Source organism: Python bivittatus, unplaced genomic scaffold, assembly GCF_059951505.1.
Source record: "Python bivittatus isolate LINGU-HERP-01145 unplaced genomic scaffold, Pbiv_v1 ctg000480_np1212, whole genome shotgun sequence".
Classification (NCBI taxonomy): Eukaryota; Metazoa; Chordata; class Lepidosauria; order Squamata; family Pythonidae; genus Python; species Python bivittatus.
In genome coordinates, this window is record NW_028277075.1 from 66238234 (window position 1) to 66254795 (window position 16562).

The window sequence follows — 16562 nt, forward strand, 5'->3', positions numbered from 1 at the left end:
CAAGGCCCGGACCCTGCTGTCTTTCATGAAGCCTGGCTCAGCTCATTCAGCAGAGCCTGGGGCAGAGATGATTTGTGACCCCAGTTTGGTTACTGACTTGACTGTGATTGGCCAATGTTCGTAGATTGTTGTTTCATTCCCCTGACATGGGTTCTGAAGACTTTTGTTATTGTTCTTGCTTTAAACTGAATTTAATACATTCTTACTTGTTATTTAGAGTTGCTGCTGTGATTGAGGCAGCTTACAAATCAGTTAAATAAATATTTATGCTAAAAACGTAACTGCTCTGCGCAGAACAGAAGAGTGATATGGAAATTAAAATATAAAAAGTAATTGTCCATTTTCATTGTTCAAATTCTTCTTTCCAGCTGTAGGAAGTGTTGCAATGGAAGCTGGCTCTGATGGAGAAGATGATACAGAAAACGCAGATAAAGTGACTGAAACAGTAATGAATGGCAGCATGAAGGAGACTCTTAGCCTTACTGTAGATGCTAAAACTGAAACTGCTGTCTTCAAAAGGTGAGACATTAAACTTTGCTGCCCTGTAAGTTTAAGGAGTTTTGATTAATCATATTATTAAAGTGGTGGCCTAGTGTTGCATTCTAGAACTATTTAAAACATAATCATTTGGCACAAGCTTTCTATGAAATAATTTGGGATTCAAATATGGCTTTATTGTGGGTGCTAAAGTACAATCCAATGAGCTACTCTTATTTTCACCAAATATCATTGGTCAGATTTTTAATTTTAATTTTAACTTAATAGTTACTACTTTTTCGGAAGTACTAGCTTCTGAAGTCTTTTTTGTGCTTTCTCTTTACTTCTTTTTATTTTTAAAAATAATTTTCTAATCTAATTATGAATGAATTATTGAAAATAATTGACATGGTTACACGGATAACAGTTGGTATATGATGTCCAGATTGTAGTTCAATAAATAATCCATTAAATACAATTGCACATCTGAATAATGTCTTTCTCTGTATTTTAAATGCTTGGTCCTTTATAGTTATAGTGTTCCTATTTGCATTCTGTTTAAACAAATATTAGAGGATCTACTCCAAACTTCTTGGATGCGTTGTTCTTAAAAATATATCATTTACAAATGTTGTGATCGTGAAGAAGCTATTCCTACCATTTGTAATTTGTCTGCTGTACAGTACAGTTGTGTACTGTACAGGAGGTCCTCGCTTACTGACAGTAATTGGGACTGGGAACTCCATGGTTAAGTGACATGGTCAAAAGGCGCAACATCATGTGACCACGCCAACTTACGACTGAGTTCTGGCAGTCTAAGTTGCCGTTGTTAGGCGAATCCCGCACTGTCACGATGTCCCATGGTCACATGATCACCATTTGCGACCTCCTGACACTTCCCCATTGACTTTGCTTGTTGGAAGCTGGAAGTGAAGGTCACAAATGGCAATCACATGACTGCAGGATGCTGCAACATCGTAATTGTGAGCCAGTTGTCAAGCACCTGAATTGTGACCATATAACTGCGGGGACGCTGCAACAGCTGCAACTGTGAGGACTGGTCATAAGTCCCCCTTATTCAGCGCCTTCATAACTTTGAACAGTCACTGAATAAGTGGATGTTAAACGAGGACTACCTGTATCCTGACATTTTTTGAAGGATATTTAAATACTCTGCAGTTGTTCTTTTACACCGTCTTATACAACCAATGTTTTCTTTCAAACATGATGGAGAATAATATCTAGAGCGGGGTTTTTTCTTTGCATGTACTATTGAGATAGAGTTATACAAATTTAGCAAGTTTTATGGGCTGTTCAGTTCACCTTTTTAGTCAAAGTTCTGACATGAACATTAGCATTCTGATTTTTTTTTTTTGTCCATGTCCTGTGTATATTGTTGTTGTTATTATTTATATGCCACCCGATTCCCAACTCTGGGCAATTCACAAGTGAAAACATTAAAAACAAGGGAAAAAATGAAGAATAGAAGATGGCAAGGATGCCAAAAAAACCCAGACCAGAATGAAAAAGAAATGAACCCACACAATCCAAAGGGGGCTTCACTCACCCTCACCAATTTCTTTCAGTCTTTCTTTCAGTACACTAAGGGAACGGTGTTACCCAAAGAGCTGAGAAAATATGTAACCTCTACCCACTTGAAAAATTTGGCCTCCACTAATCTGTCCTGCATTTATGTTTAGTCTCTCACTTACCATTGTTACTGTAGCATGACAGGAATAGGGAGTACATTGTGGGTAATCTTGATTTCGTCCTCCAGTAGGTGTTGGTGGGGGAAAGAGAAAGATGCCTCTTCTTTCTACTACAGAAGCACAGTAATTGACACCAAGATGGCAATGATAGAAGGCCTGTAGCAAAAGGCTTCATCTTTAAGATTTACTGCAACTGATGCCTGAAATGGCTGTGTCCCTCTGCTTCTCTGTCATAGGTAGGGATGTTTCTCTAACAATTCCTTTCCACTTCCTACCACCACCAGTGTTGTGGATGGCACCAGTACATTGCACATGACATGGTGGTCATTTTGAGTAAGCACGGCCCTAAGCCATGAAACAGCAACTGCACCTCAGAAGATACATCCATCTTGCATCTATATGGGCAAGTGTGAGGGTTGTTGGCTGCTAGGGAATGCTGGTTTACCTCACTTCTTGAGGGTGGAATCTATCCATCCTAGAGTCTGCTGTTTCTTTACAGAAATGATTGTTTCTGATACTAGGGCAGATTTAGTCAAGATGGGAAGCATGATCAGTACATGTGAGAGTCCTTTCCTTCATTGGAGGAAGGTATCTGTAGCTAGGTTGCTTCTCCCACTCGTGAACAGGACCAGTTTTCGGTTACATTACTAGAGGCTTTGTTCCTGCCTGCTCTGATATGCAGGTTGCCACAGGAATTATTCTGCAGTTTTTCTTGCTCAATTGTTTCCTTGCTTGCTTGCTTGCTTTGTGCATTTTCTTTTTACTAGCCCCAGGTTCTCCCTGGACACATTTAGAACATTTTTCCGTGGGTGGGGGCCATGCTTATCAAGGCTTTCTCCTGCAGTCCTTCCTACTCTTTCCTGTTGCTGTGATCACACTAGAGACATATGAAAGCCGTGCCACTTCCTCGGAGGCAATGTGGTCGTTCTCAATGCTGATAGGGAGCTAAGGAACTTGAATGGAGGGGGAGGCCCCAAGATGGAGGGGAGCTGAGTCCAGTGATTGACAGGATCACTCTTCAGCCTGAACTTTACTGGTTAATCAGGAAAGTCATTTTCTCAGAGCTCTTCCCTCCTCCAGTAGTTGAGCTTTCTCTACCTTTGGAGCCCTGAGGTAGAAACTTCACTCCATTAGAGAAATAGATTGCAGCCTTATGCTCTTTTACAGAAACAAAAATGTGAGTAAAGTCATCTCACCTAGCAAAGCCACTAAAAGAATTACTTGCAACAGAGAAAAGACAGGCTCAAGGAGATGGAAGGGACTATGGTTTCCATGCAAGTGTGTGGCTTCCATGTATTCTCAAATGCTGACTTCCTTACCCTCTTAACAAATTTGCAAGGTCCTTACTCTGATCTCCCATGATTGGCACAGTAACCAACTGTTTCACAATGGAACCAGGAACCTGTACTTTGGAGTTAATGTACTCTTCCTCAAGTCCTAGAAAGTGATCATAAAACCTGAGTAAGCCCTGTCACGCACCAAAAAAAGGTCCATCTGTCACATCTGAGCATTACTATGACTCTCCACAAACCATACTAGAATACCAGAAATTAGATGCCACAGTAGTGATACTGCTTTCAGGGGCCATAATATCAACAGACAGTGAGGATGTCCTCAAGCACCCCAATAACGAGTGAAGCAATATTGTGCTAAGACGGTCACATGAGACCAACACCACAGTGATTCAGTTAAAAGTGTCAGTCTTCATGTTTGCCTGCACATTGCTTTTGTGGTTCAAGTAGCTTTTGCCCAAGGGACTTAGTGTCAGTACATCAAGGCTTTAACATGACCCTGAAGGCAGCTTTTATGGCTGATGCCAATCTGCATACCCTGCAACTTTAGTAAAAGTTATGGCCTCAGACATAGCCATGCACAAGCATCAGTGGCTCAAAGCTCGGAATGTTAATGGCAATACAATACGATATTGGAAGATTCACACACAAACTTTACTGTTGATTCTAGAGTGTCTCTGGGCAGGATACTAGATGGCATTTCTGAATCTCCCATTGGAGATTCCTCTCATTTTTATATCAGTGTTGTCATTTTCAGTACCTTGACTTCCCTTTGGGTTGACTGGCATCAGCTTCCAGAATATTTATTATTGTAGTTGCCCTGGTTGTAAGCTTCTTCAGAGAGCAAATCCACATCTGGACAACCGTCTGGACAACTTTGTCATTTACTCTCCATCTGTCCAATAGAGCAAGCACAGTGTCTAAGACAGTGATTCAGTATCCAGTTTCCTGGGGTTTCTGCAGCAACATGGAGAATAGTCAACTGTCTTCAACACCTCCGGAATCTAGTAACCATCTTAGTTGCAGATTTGACTTTCCTCCCAAAATTCAGAAAGCAAAAAAGTTCAAGTTCTGATCATTTTAGTGTTGTACAGCAGATATTATGACCAAACCCTAGCTCACCCTCCATGTCTCATAGTTTTATGCACGAACTCAGTCCCCCAAGAGTGAATTCATACCTCTTTCATTGAGTACTCCTCCTGTGTCACAGAGATATATTAGCAAGATCCAGACCCTGAAACAGCTGTCTCACCAGTCAAGGCAGATAATGGATGTCCCTGATCCTCAATATATTGTGTCAAGGAAAGAGGAAATGGCATTCAATGGCAGAGCCATACTTTCTTTACTATCAACAAATACATTCAGGAAAATGTCAGCTTGGTGACTGATTGAGTCAGCTTATTAGATATGAATCTTGGAGTATGGTGCTTTCAGCCACAATTTTTTCATGACATTACCCTCAGTTTTGGGATACTGACAGTATCTTTTACATCAGCAGCTAGTCACCTGACATTTTCTCTCAAAAGGCATTGTTAATTTTGATGCTTTGATTCTCAAATAATATTTAAATGTTCTCTGTGGCTACCTGTCCCCATCTCTGTTGTTTCTCCTTCTGACCAAAGCCCTGTGCAAGATACATCTTAAGAAACCCAAAACTTCTCCGGCGATCCTCAGATTGGTCCAGGAAGCTGTGGTATTCCAAACTTACATGGCTCTCCACAAGTACATCCTGGGTGCTCTGTCCAAATCTGGAACTTCTCAGAGAGTGCAGCTTTATTCAAAATCAAGTGGGTACCTCCCTCGGCCCCTTAGGCACATATAGACAGACCCAGGTCAAAACTAATAGAGGGAGCTATTATCTGTGCCCTCTGTAGCTGATGATTGACAGGCTACCTGTCCTGGTGATTACGTGTGTGCAGGAAGCACTCAGCTGTATGACTGCAGCTGTTCTCTATTCTGCATGTGTTAGGATGCAAAGATTTGAATAATTTAGCAAAGACTTCTTACTGTAAGTTACTCAACAATGGCAATGAAATAGTATATCTGAAATAAAGAAAATCCAGTAATTCAAAGTGCACGTTTGCATGAGTTCAATTAAGTTTGGTACTCAAAATATATTCCTGGGCTCAGAATTCTTTAATTATATGTAAATATCTCCATGACAAGATTAGTTTTTACATCCTTGGGGTCAGGTTTTTTTTTAATCTACTTTTTTTTTTTTGCTACGAAGTCTGGTTAAAAAACAAAGTAGATTCTGCAAGTGAATGAAAATGAAAACAGAAAATAACCATGAAGGCATACATATTAGATATGAGAATGCAGCAGAGGGTAGGATCGTACTTGTATGCTGGATAAACATTTCATTTGTGAAGCTGAGTCACCTTAGGTGAGATGGAATGAACCTTGAATCCCACAGCATTCATGATTCAGAGGCCTTTTGGTCTGTTAATCAGGGCGTTTGCAGCTCTGTTAAACTGTGAGCTCCCAGTTATTTCTTTGGAAATCCAGCAGAGGGAATAAGTGTTCTCTCAAGAGACTGGCATTTCAGTTGCTGTATATTCTTCCCACTTGCCTGCTTCTTTTTCAGCAGGAAGGCTGGAGGGCAAGATTTCAGGCAGAGGGCCTAAATCAGTTTGCTCTGAGTCTGAAACTCAGGAGCATGGCTTTGTAACCGAGTGTTGATGGTTATGATGCAGTCTCACAGGACCTTTCAGCCTCCATTTCTATATGTGGATTTGATCCCCGTCTGTTTTGAATGCCAGAACCTACACAGATGTGGCTAATCCCAACTATTATTAATGGTGTTCTGGTTTCCAATAAGAGATTCTGTTGCAAAATTATCAAGAACCCGTGAATTTTCTTTCTGTGTTGGTGTAGAAGTAAAAGGATTTTATTTTCAAAGTGAGTGGGTGTTGGAGGAGGTGTTCATCCCAACTCTGATCACAGCTAGAGGTCAGTCTTCAGTTTGTAGCAATTTGAGCCTCTAGAATTTTAACTTCATGTTCACCAGTTTTTGTAAGGAGCATATTTTTCCTCCAACCACAGACAGATTGCACCCATATACTACACTAAATGTTCAACATGTTACCCAAAAATATTTTATTTTGTTATCTTTAACTATTGGTTTTTCAAACACTACTGTATCAGTAAGAAAGATTTCAAAACTGCGGATAATCTTTTCCTCTTTTATAATGACTAAATTATTGTTAAGCCTCAGTCTTCCTTTGTACGTATTTATTTTTTTACGGGAATTATATGGCCACCTATCTCATACAGTGACTCTACGCAGCTCACAAGAATCCATAAAACATTGTTAAAAACGTACCGTTCTCCCCAGGCACTAGGCCAAACATCCTTACAGCTCAACTCCCATCCTAGCCCAGTGCTTGGGGGAAAAGCCAGGTCTTCACAGCCCTCTAGAAGGCTACAAGGGTAAGGATCCCTCTGATCTCTGGTGGGAGGCTGTTCCAAAGGACTGGGATGAGAAGGCACACCTTCAAGGTCCCATCAGATGGCAACACTTAAGGGAGGGGACCTGGAGCACACCCACCCTATCTAACCTAGTAGGATGGGCAGATGCCCTCAGGGAGGGGCAGTCCCATGAGTAACCTGGCCCTGTGCCACATAGGGCTTTAAAGGTGATCACCAGCACCTTGAATTGCACCCAGAAAGAAACTGGGAGCAAGTGCAGCTCACACACCAGTGGTGGTACTCAGAGGAACCATGGGACACCCAAAGCTGCACATGCTGCTGCAATCTGGACCAGTTGCAGCTTCCAGATGTTCTTCAAGGGCAGCCCCATGTAGAGTGAATTGCAGTAATCCAAACAGGAGGTGACTAAGGCATGGGTAATTGTGAGCAAGGCTTAAGGTTACTTTGGCACTTCTTTCCAGATAACTGCTTCATTTTGTTCTTAAGCATCTCTGAAAGAAGAGTATAAACTAGATTTAAAAACAAAAAAACAGTTTAAGAAAAGATGCTAGCATCTTTTCATTTGTGCAAGAAAAGATCCAGGTACTAAGTAGAACCAGAAATATGGTTTGTTGACTTACATGCAGGTTCCAGTAGATTCTAAGGAATTAGCAGTCCCTGATTAGAAAAATATATTGGGCAACAATCTGTTCTTCAGTCTTCTTTCTCACTAAAATTTGGGTACATGTGTTTCTATAAATGCTGCCTTTGGAAGAAGACATATTCAAAAGGTTTTCTTCCCATATTGGGAAATGGTAGGAGTCTATCTTTGCAGTAAGATTGCTACTATACTTCCAGCTCTAGATATCTGCCTTCACTGATGAAGAAAGATTGGTTTTTCTTTGAATATTTCCTCTTCTCATGAAAAGAGGGTAGCTAATGTAAGAGTATCAACCCCAGTCCCTTTTCTCCTTTCTCCTTCCTTGGGGAGTGGACATAACTTTTGGTAGAAATGCTTTTTGTGTTTAAAATATCCTAGATTAAACCTTGCCATTGCTAGATAAGGCTATAAAAAAATCTCTTATTGAAACAACTCATCCACCCCGTAGACTATTATGCTCAATAGACTGGTTGGTATAAGGCAGTTTCCTCTGCTGTTCCTTCTCTGTTCAGTTATTGTTTGATTTATAATTTGGCTCTGCTAGCTTCACCATGCTTCAGACCTGGGTAGGTGGCTTTTGTTTTACCTAGAAAAAAGAAAGCTTGCTTAATTTGCATTAGCTCTGTCGCTAGACCAAATGGACAGAGATGACTCTGCACTGGATACTTTGTTCACGAATAAGGAACACCAGTGCCAAATCCACCATCTTGACTTTTGTTTGTTTTAATTTAGGATGTCCTTTTTTTTTTCTCATAAAGTAATCCAAATGCTGGATCAATTTTATGTTTTGTGAATATGAACAATGGTTGCTTAAGCAAACTATTCATGTAAATTTTTCAAGCCACAGACTGCTGCTGGTTTTCTTCCTTACTGTTTTTCTAGGGGTGATTTTTATTGAATAGTGCAGTTGTATGTGAATTGCACTCTTTTGGGTACAGGTAGTCCCTGGGTTAAGAACGCCCGGTTTAAGGACAACCCATAGTCCAGAACAGAGCCTACTGTAGCAAAGTCTGAGTTAAATACACAGTGATTCTAGTTAAATACACGGTGGTTCGAGTTAATTACACAATAGTACTTATACAGTATTATACAATAATACTGTTCCATCTTACATTCAAATTCAATTTAAGGACAGACCTTGGGAACAGAACTTGTTCTTAAATTGGGGAATACCTGTACTGGAAAAAGACTAGACACATAGTTAGGCATGTGGTTTTCAAATATTCTGTTTTTTCATTCAGGAAAGCTCGAAACATTTTATACAGAATTGTTTATACTCTATCATGGAAATTGAGGCTTATTTACTGTAGCAGGTTGGTTGTAAACCTATTTTTGGACAATTCTACTTCAGACTGAAGCTGGGACCTCAGATTATTGAATATTAAGCCTGTGAAATAAATCAGTAAATAAATCCATCCTGCACAGCATGGAAGCTCTTCACTCCGATGTGAGATGTCCAGAGAGAAGCCTATCAGTTCATTGGTTTGTGGAGCCTCAGCCTGCTTAATTTTAAAAATGTATCCCTAACTGTTCTCACCAATAGAAACTGTTAGTTCATTTAGAGAATTTGGATAACAATACCATACTACTTTTGTTGCATCTTAGATAGACTTGATCCAAACAGTCTTTTTTCTGGGAAAGTCTTGATAGTCTTTTTTATATTACTTTTCTGTTTTTTCCACCCTCCCCCTTCACTGTGGCTTCAGAGTGTTGAAATCCTATTGGTATGTACAGTAAAGGATCATTCATATTTTTTTCACTTTGGGCGCCATGTACATTCTTTATTCTTCTTTTTTATTACTCTGTCCTACATTTTTTCTTGTCCAGTTCCTTTTTAATGAACATAAACTGATGGGAGTGATGAATGTCAACAGAAACCACAATCTTGTGCTTGTTTTCCATGTTTCAGTCATATTTCTAAAATCTGTTTGCATGTGACCCCTGGACCCTTTTCCCCAAGTCTTTCATTATTGCATGATAATACATACATTTAAAACACAAACAAAGCTGTAATCTATTTCTTTATTAGTGAGGAAGGAAAATTGTCTACCTCGCAAGATGCTTCTTGTAAATATGTGGTGGAAGAGAATGCAGATACTGGAGAAGAAAGTCCTGTGGCTCCACAGCCCACTTGCAGCAGCCCGGAACAGAGGTACCTGTTGTTACCAAGTCATTTTTATATCGAGAGCAGTGTATGTATTCCAAGTGCTTATAACCTGTTCTTCAGCTGAAAGGGCTCCTAGAATGTCTTACCTATGGATAAGAGCAAAACAGGCTCTGTTCTCAGCCTTGTAAACCTTTGGAGAAAAAATGGTGGACGTAAAAAAAAAAAAAAAGAAAATATGGGTGCATGTAGTCATGAGTTGGACCCAGCTCTATAAATCTTCCTTTCAAGGGAAGATATTTAAGGGAAATCATACAGATGAATGAAAAGATGACTCTCTGTGTCAGCCTGCACTCAGGTATATTGGAGACTCCTGGAATTATAGGATATCCTACATCCTATAGGATTCCAGCTCTCCTGAACAGAGCTTGAGAAGCTGGTGTGTTTTACCCTCTTGCTTTCTGCATGCTTGTCCACGTATTACAGAAAGCCACAAAGAGACCTCTGGGCTTATTGGAGAGCATCGTCTCCGTAAGGGCTAGAACTCTGACTCAGCCTTCATAGGCCACGTGCCCAAGGTTTTGCAGCAGCCGCTTGAGGCTGGGATGTGTAAAAGAGGCTACTCGGGAAGTTGCAAGTTTGCTGAAATGCACAGATCAGGCAAAGCTTTCTTCTCCATTCCTATATAATAAGCTAAGAGCATAGCTTATAATAATAAGCAATTATTGTGGGCATTTTGTTTATTCCAGCAATTAAGAATGCCATATGCTTTAAATGTCTGCTGCACTTTAAGAATATATCAAATAATACTTGATTACTACACCTTTCTCAGCCCCATAATTAACGATAGTTTCTATTTAATAAAGAATATTTGCAGTGAGTATCATTGAAAGACTTTGTGTAATTGCTAATGCTTTAGCAAAAGGGCTTGCTCTTCAAGTGTATAAAGGCTTGCAGGGAGTTGTAAATATTAACCTTTTCTGTGTTGTTAATAAGATTTCTTTAATTTTCTACTATCCTCTTATGTTTTTGGTGGATTTATTTATTTTTTATTTTCTCTATCAAATTTGTCACCACCCATCTCTTTAAAAAGCGACTGGGTGGTGACAAATTTGATATACTAAATAAATAAATAAATTTACCAAATTAATAACCTGCCTTGTAATCTGAACTCAGAATGAAGAATCTCTGGGTCACCAGATGCTACTGAGCTAGGGGTATATATAAATGAAAAAAAAATGTGCTCCATTGGGATGTTCAAGTTGGTTGCATTCTAGCAGAACAAAATTCAAAACAGTGTGATTCATATTCTGACTGTAAAACCTGAAGCATAGAAAACAGTCTCTTGATCTCCTCTCATTCCAAGAATGGTTGAAGTGGCAATCCATTCTGACTGTTAATTGGCCATCCAACTTGCAGAAATGGCCCAAGGAGATGATTTTTAAAACATTTTTTAAAATATTAAAACTGAAAAAGGAAATAAAAACATGTACATTTACAGACATACATTCATCAATAAATTGAAGCCATTATTCATCACTGTTATCCATAGCTGATCTATATTAATTAATTCTGCAAACCACAGAATAGTTGAAGCCATGTGTTTGTCTTTCCAATGCTGAACAGGAAGTCTTTTAACTATAAGTCCATTTTCCTTGTCCAGAAGTCAACTCCCATGTGATAGAGGTAAATTTCAAAAGAATATAAACATCTAAAAATTAACATCTCCAAGTTGAGTTAATACATGTAATTGCTCCTTATCGAAATGGAACAATATATTTAAATAAAGCATAATTTCACTGCATCTCCAACAACATAAATGCAGTGAGGTCATTTCTAAAATATTACTTCCAATATTTAGTGTTGTATGATTTATTCATCTTGGCAATTGTTGAGGGAATTATGTACCATCTGTGAAACATTTTGTACAAATTTTCCTTTAGATTGTAGCTTGGTGTAAATTTTATTTTTTCTGTAAATTTTATTTTTTCCATAAATTTTCCTGTTGATCCCTTGTGATCTTTGAAATTTTGCATCCATTTTATCCTATAGTTATTTGCTCTTTCTCCATATCATATTTAAGTAGCAATTTGTAAATCCATCCTAATAAATGATCTTGATTCTGTGTAAGTATTTCAAATTCTGTCATCTTTCTCAGTGTCCCTCCTTCTTTGAGATTTTTAATTTTTCCAGTTATTTACAGATAGATTAACTACAGTAGATTTCTTCCTTCAGTTTCTTGAGTTGGAACATATCACGCTGGCAGTTTTGATCAGTCCGTTGTTGGACTTAAGTGTTATTGCCAGTGCTTCTATAGCTAGGTTGAATAGTAAAGGTGATAAGGGGCAACACTGCTTGGTACCTCTTAAAATCACGGTAGAATCTGAATCAAAATTGTTAAGTTTTATCTGGGTTTTAGTGGGTCCATAAATACATTCAATCATCTTACAAAAGCCAGCCCCAAATTTAATTTTTTTCTCTATATGCATCTTGGATTTATGTTAATGTAGTTACCTAATATTGTTTGTTAATCATAGTTCAATAAAAACAAACAAAAAATAATGGCTACTGAATTGTGCCTATTTTGAGTTAAGGTTATTACATCACTTAGAATCTAATATCAAAACCTTGAGGCCCCTTTTAAATCCAGGCTGAGCTTGATGTACAGGCCAAAACATCTGTTTAAGATCTTAACATATATATTTATCAGGTAAACTAGTCTAGAAGTTAAACCCATACATATCATAGGAAGATGTAAGCTTCATTGAAATTAGAGTCTGTACGGAAAGTCTTTAATATATGCCTCAATAAGATAACAGAAAAGTCAGCCAAAAACTCACCTGAAGCTGAAGAAGCTTCCCAATTTGTTCTTGCTTTTGAAGTTTTTAAAGCAGACTGACAACAGCCAATTTCTGAAATCTCAGTGCCCTGGCAGAAACTGGGCCGGGTCAAAATGCTGACATTCTGTGGGAAAGATAAGCAATCTGTGGGCCAAATATGAAGCCTGAACTTCATTGGGTGGTCTCAAGGATGTCCTAGGTCACCTCCCTGAAAGTGACCCTGGAAAGCAAATCTTTATGGCCCTTCTGAAGCCCAGTAATGTGAGGATTGGATATCTGGGGGAATACTGTATGCTATCATGAGATAGCTTACCAAAGTATATTTTCTCATTGTCTGCCGTTATGTTTCTGCTCCCTTATTCCAATGTATCCCTGACTCTAAGTTTTGAGCAATTCAGGGCAGTAAGATTTGGAAAAACAAACGTCTCCTGCTATGCAGTGTTTGGCCACTTTCTCTTGCTACTCGGTATAACTTCTAGAATATCTACATTGTGATGCTAAATTCTTAATTTATTTTGCAAACACATCAGTGCCATAAGGGCCATCCCGTATTAAAATGTCTAAAAATGGTAATTTGATTAACTGTATTTTTCAGAGTTCAGCATCATTGTGTACTCTTCTAACAATTCGATGCTCCTTTGATCTCCTTAGGACTGATCAACAAACCATTCTAACAGAGACATCTGTTAATGGCCCTGTATGATATGTGATATTGACTGATGATAACTGAAGAATATGAACTGATTTCAAGGATACGATTCTTGAGGATTTCATCTAGAACCTATTGGAGCCAGTCACTGCTGCATTTAACTTCACAAGTGATCAGGACCAGCAACATTTATATTCTAGATTTTGAGACATTGTACAGAAATTCATAAGTGTAAAAATTGCACATTGAAGAATACCAAGAAATTTTTTGCGTATGTTTATATTGTATTGTTCTAAATGATGGGTGATTGTGAAATAAGAACTTGCCACCCACGTAACATTAGTAATGATACTATAGTTAAAAATGGCTGTAAGAATAGTTTTATATAAAAAAGTGAATACACAAATCTAATGTATTTGAGGCATACTATTTGACAATTAGTGACCAAAGTATGTAGCAATTTTCATAATTTTTCACCCAAAACATTTTTAAGTCTATCTTTCATTTTGGCAAATAATTGTTCAGATGCAATGCCCTTTCAATGTTTGGTTGCTTTAGATTTAAAACAATGATTTAAAAAGAAATTTGGTGTTTGACATTTTACAGCAGGCTTTCAACTGGTAATTGTTTTCTGTATTGTTTAAACCAGATCAAAATGTAAGTCTATCGGTAGAGATTTTAAGTATTTATTACTACAGCTTAGTTGACAGATTGATGTTACTGTAAAGCCATATGTTCTGTTAAGTCTTGTTTGCTTGAAACAATACCTTACAGGTGAAACACTAGAATATTTTGAAGTGCACATGGCTTGTTGTGTATTTTTAAGTGACTCACCTTTTTTTAACCCATTCACCAAGATGTACTTTAATTCAGAGCATTATAAAATTACCCATTTTGAAACAATCTTCATATTTAAAACACTGTAATCCTTTTGACAAATCAAATAAATATAACAAATGCCCAGGTTGCTCTTGTAATTAGTTTGTGTTTTAAAGATGTAATGTCTTTAAATATCCAAATTGGGCACTTGAGCATGTTAATTGTTATATTTTCACTGTTTTGATCTGTGTGAAGATTTCATTTGTAAGTTTTAAACCAGTTTTTTTTCATAACTGGGTTGTGTATATATATATAGTGATTATGGAAACTAATTGTAATTTATAATTTTCTATGTCATAAAATTCCAACCGCCTTTTCAAACAGAAGCAATATAATGTATATTGCCACATTCTCTGGTGGAAGGGTTAAAGAACAGCTTTTGCACTTTTAGGTGCAAATCCACTTTTATTTCTTTCAAAAGGAGTTATTCATGTATTTTTACATCATTTGTTTTCCTGACCAGTATTTAAAAGCCAAAAGGATACTCTAAACAATGGCCAATGATTTATTTTAGAAAGTGTCCCAAGCTATGTGCCTAATATTACATTGCATACAGAAATAAAAACAAATGTATACTGGTACTTTTATTATTTCATTACTTCTACGTACATATATGGCCATCACTATTCTGTTAGAATAAGCATTGTTGTGTGAACCTCACAAAAAGGGTAAGAAATAATGAATGAAAGAAATTAAAGGTAGGAGATAAAAGAGAAATTCAACTAAACCTAATTTATATCAACAGCATTCACTGTACTTATCTTTCTATTCTTCCACACCGTTCCTCTTCTCACCATGACAGTGCATTCATACATACATGCTGTTTGCTCTTCAAATTTGGTAAAGATAATTTCCTTCAGGCAGGCTTAACTTCTTAGAGACTGTAGACATCCATATAGGCTTTTTGGCAACAATATGAACATGATTAATCATCTTTCAAGATGCTTTTCCAACTCAGTCTCATCCATAGCCCACAAATTCCTGATGCCTTTGATTCCAAATACAAACTGGGTTCCATCATAGTTTTTCTGAATCATTCAAGGTCTGCTGCCTTACATTCAGATACTGAGGCACATTTGTACAAGCTACATATATTTTGCCTACTAAATGTAGGATAGGTTGGTTGCTATATGGCGAATTCTCAGAAATCCAGAGTTATAAATGAAGTTAAATGGTCTTAAAGTAGATGCATAGTATTTATTTACATGTTTCAGAATGATTGATGGTCAGCATACAGTGTCTATAAGAATTAGTTACTTGCCTATAATGGTGGTTTCTCCAGTGGTCATCAGTGAATTTTCATACATTGATTTCTGCAAATGATCAGAAAGTTTTGGAAATGTTCCAGAGCTGCAGAGTTTTGAAGAAGGCCTCTGCCATTTCTTCAGTTCTAAAGACTGCAGAAGAGTCTGAACCAAGGTGAGACACTCTCCATAAGTTAGAGAAAGGGAGGGGAGATATGAATACTCAGATAACCACTTCTGTAACATCTGTAGCATTACAGAATATTACCAATAAGTAATAATCACAGTCCAACATGGTTTTGTAATCCAGACACATGGGCATAACGAGCTATCTTACTTGGAAGCAACTATGAATGCTACGAATACAACCACATGATTGAATGTAATATTTCACCAAGATTTCAGGCCCAACTGGTAGAAACAGGTGAACTTAGAACTGGAAGGGGCCATTTAGATAACATGGCCCATCTCCTTGCAAGAATTTAAAGTATTCCTAATGGATGGCTGTCCAGCGTTTGCTTGAACATATCTAATGAAGGGATATCTACCATCTTGTTGGGTAACTGTCAAACCTTTTTTCTAACATCAGATTATGTATTCTAATTTAAATCTATTGCATCTTCTGCTCTCAGCATCTGAAGTATGACAAATAACCACCTCTTAAGCTGATAAAAGAGCTGCTAGACAAATGTGTAGGGTGGTGACTGAAGTTGGCAATGCAAAGGGTAGCATCCAAAGTCAGTATCAAAAGACTATGGGATTAAACAGGGATACAGTTATGCCCCCGAATCAGGAAAAGCACAGTGTTTAAGGAACATAGCATGGCTATAAAGGGGAGACTAAAGGGGAGCACCTGCAATCAATGTGTCTTCATTCCAACCCTAGAAGAGAGCTACTGCCAAAGTGAATGTGAGATCAGAATATAAAAATAAGCATATTTTATGCCCTGTCCAGTCTGATGGTGAAAGCCACCATGAAGGTGACAGGTGGCTGTGTTAGGGCAGTGGTAAATGCATCCTTGATGGAAGGGGTGGTGCCACTGGTCTGAATGAGAATGATGTAGATGAGGAGAAGGATATTTCATTGCTGGTTCTGGACAGACTTATTCCTTATTGTTTAGAACTGGTTTGCAATCAATCAAACCTTCTTACAGTCACAGGCAGATACAAATTAAATAGAAATGGGGAAAAAATGTAAGGCTAAAAAAGAAAATAAATTAATTCAATGTTTTAGACATTCCTGCTCACAGGAAAAACAAACTGTCAGAAAATGTCCTAGTGTTAGCTTGAAATCATT

General features: G+C 37.9%; 1 protein-coding gene across 8 annotated transcripts in view; it reads left to right on the top strand.

Moving 5' to 3' along the window:
- The window catches only part of PPP6R3 (protein phosphatase 6 regulatory subunit 3), a 92466-nt gene extending 77863 nt beyond the window's left edge, over nucleotides 1-14603 (top strand). For all 8 annotated transcript variants that reach the window (XM_025164793.2, XM_007425265.4, XM_007425266.4 and 5 more), the window contains 3 exons: nucleotides 369-519; nucleotides 9580-9702; nucleotides 13146-14603. In XM_025164793.2, coding sequence (XP_025020561.1) covers nucleotides 369-519; nucleotides 9580-9702; nucleotides 13146-13197 — 326 coding nt within the window. In that variant the 3' untranslated portion in view covers nucleotides 13198-14603. The remainder of the gene's footprint in view (nucleotides 1-368; nucleotides 520-9579; nucleotides 9703-13145) is intronic.
- Nucleotides 14604-16562: the final 1959 nt, after the last annotated feature.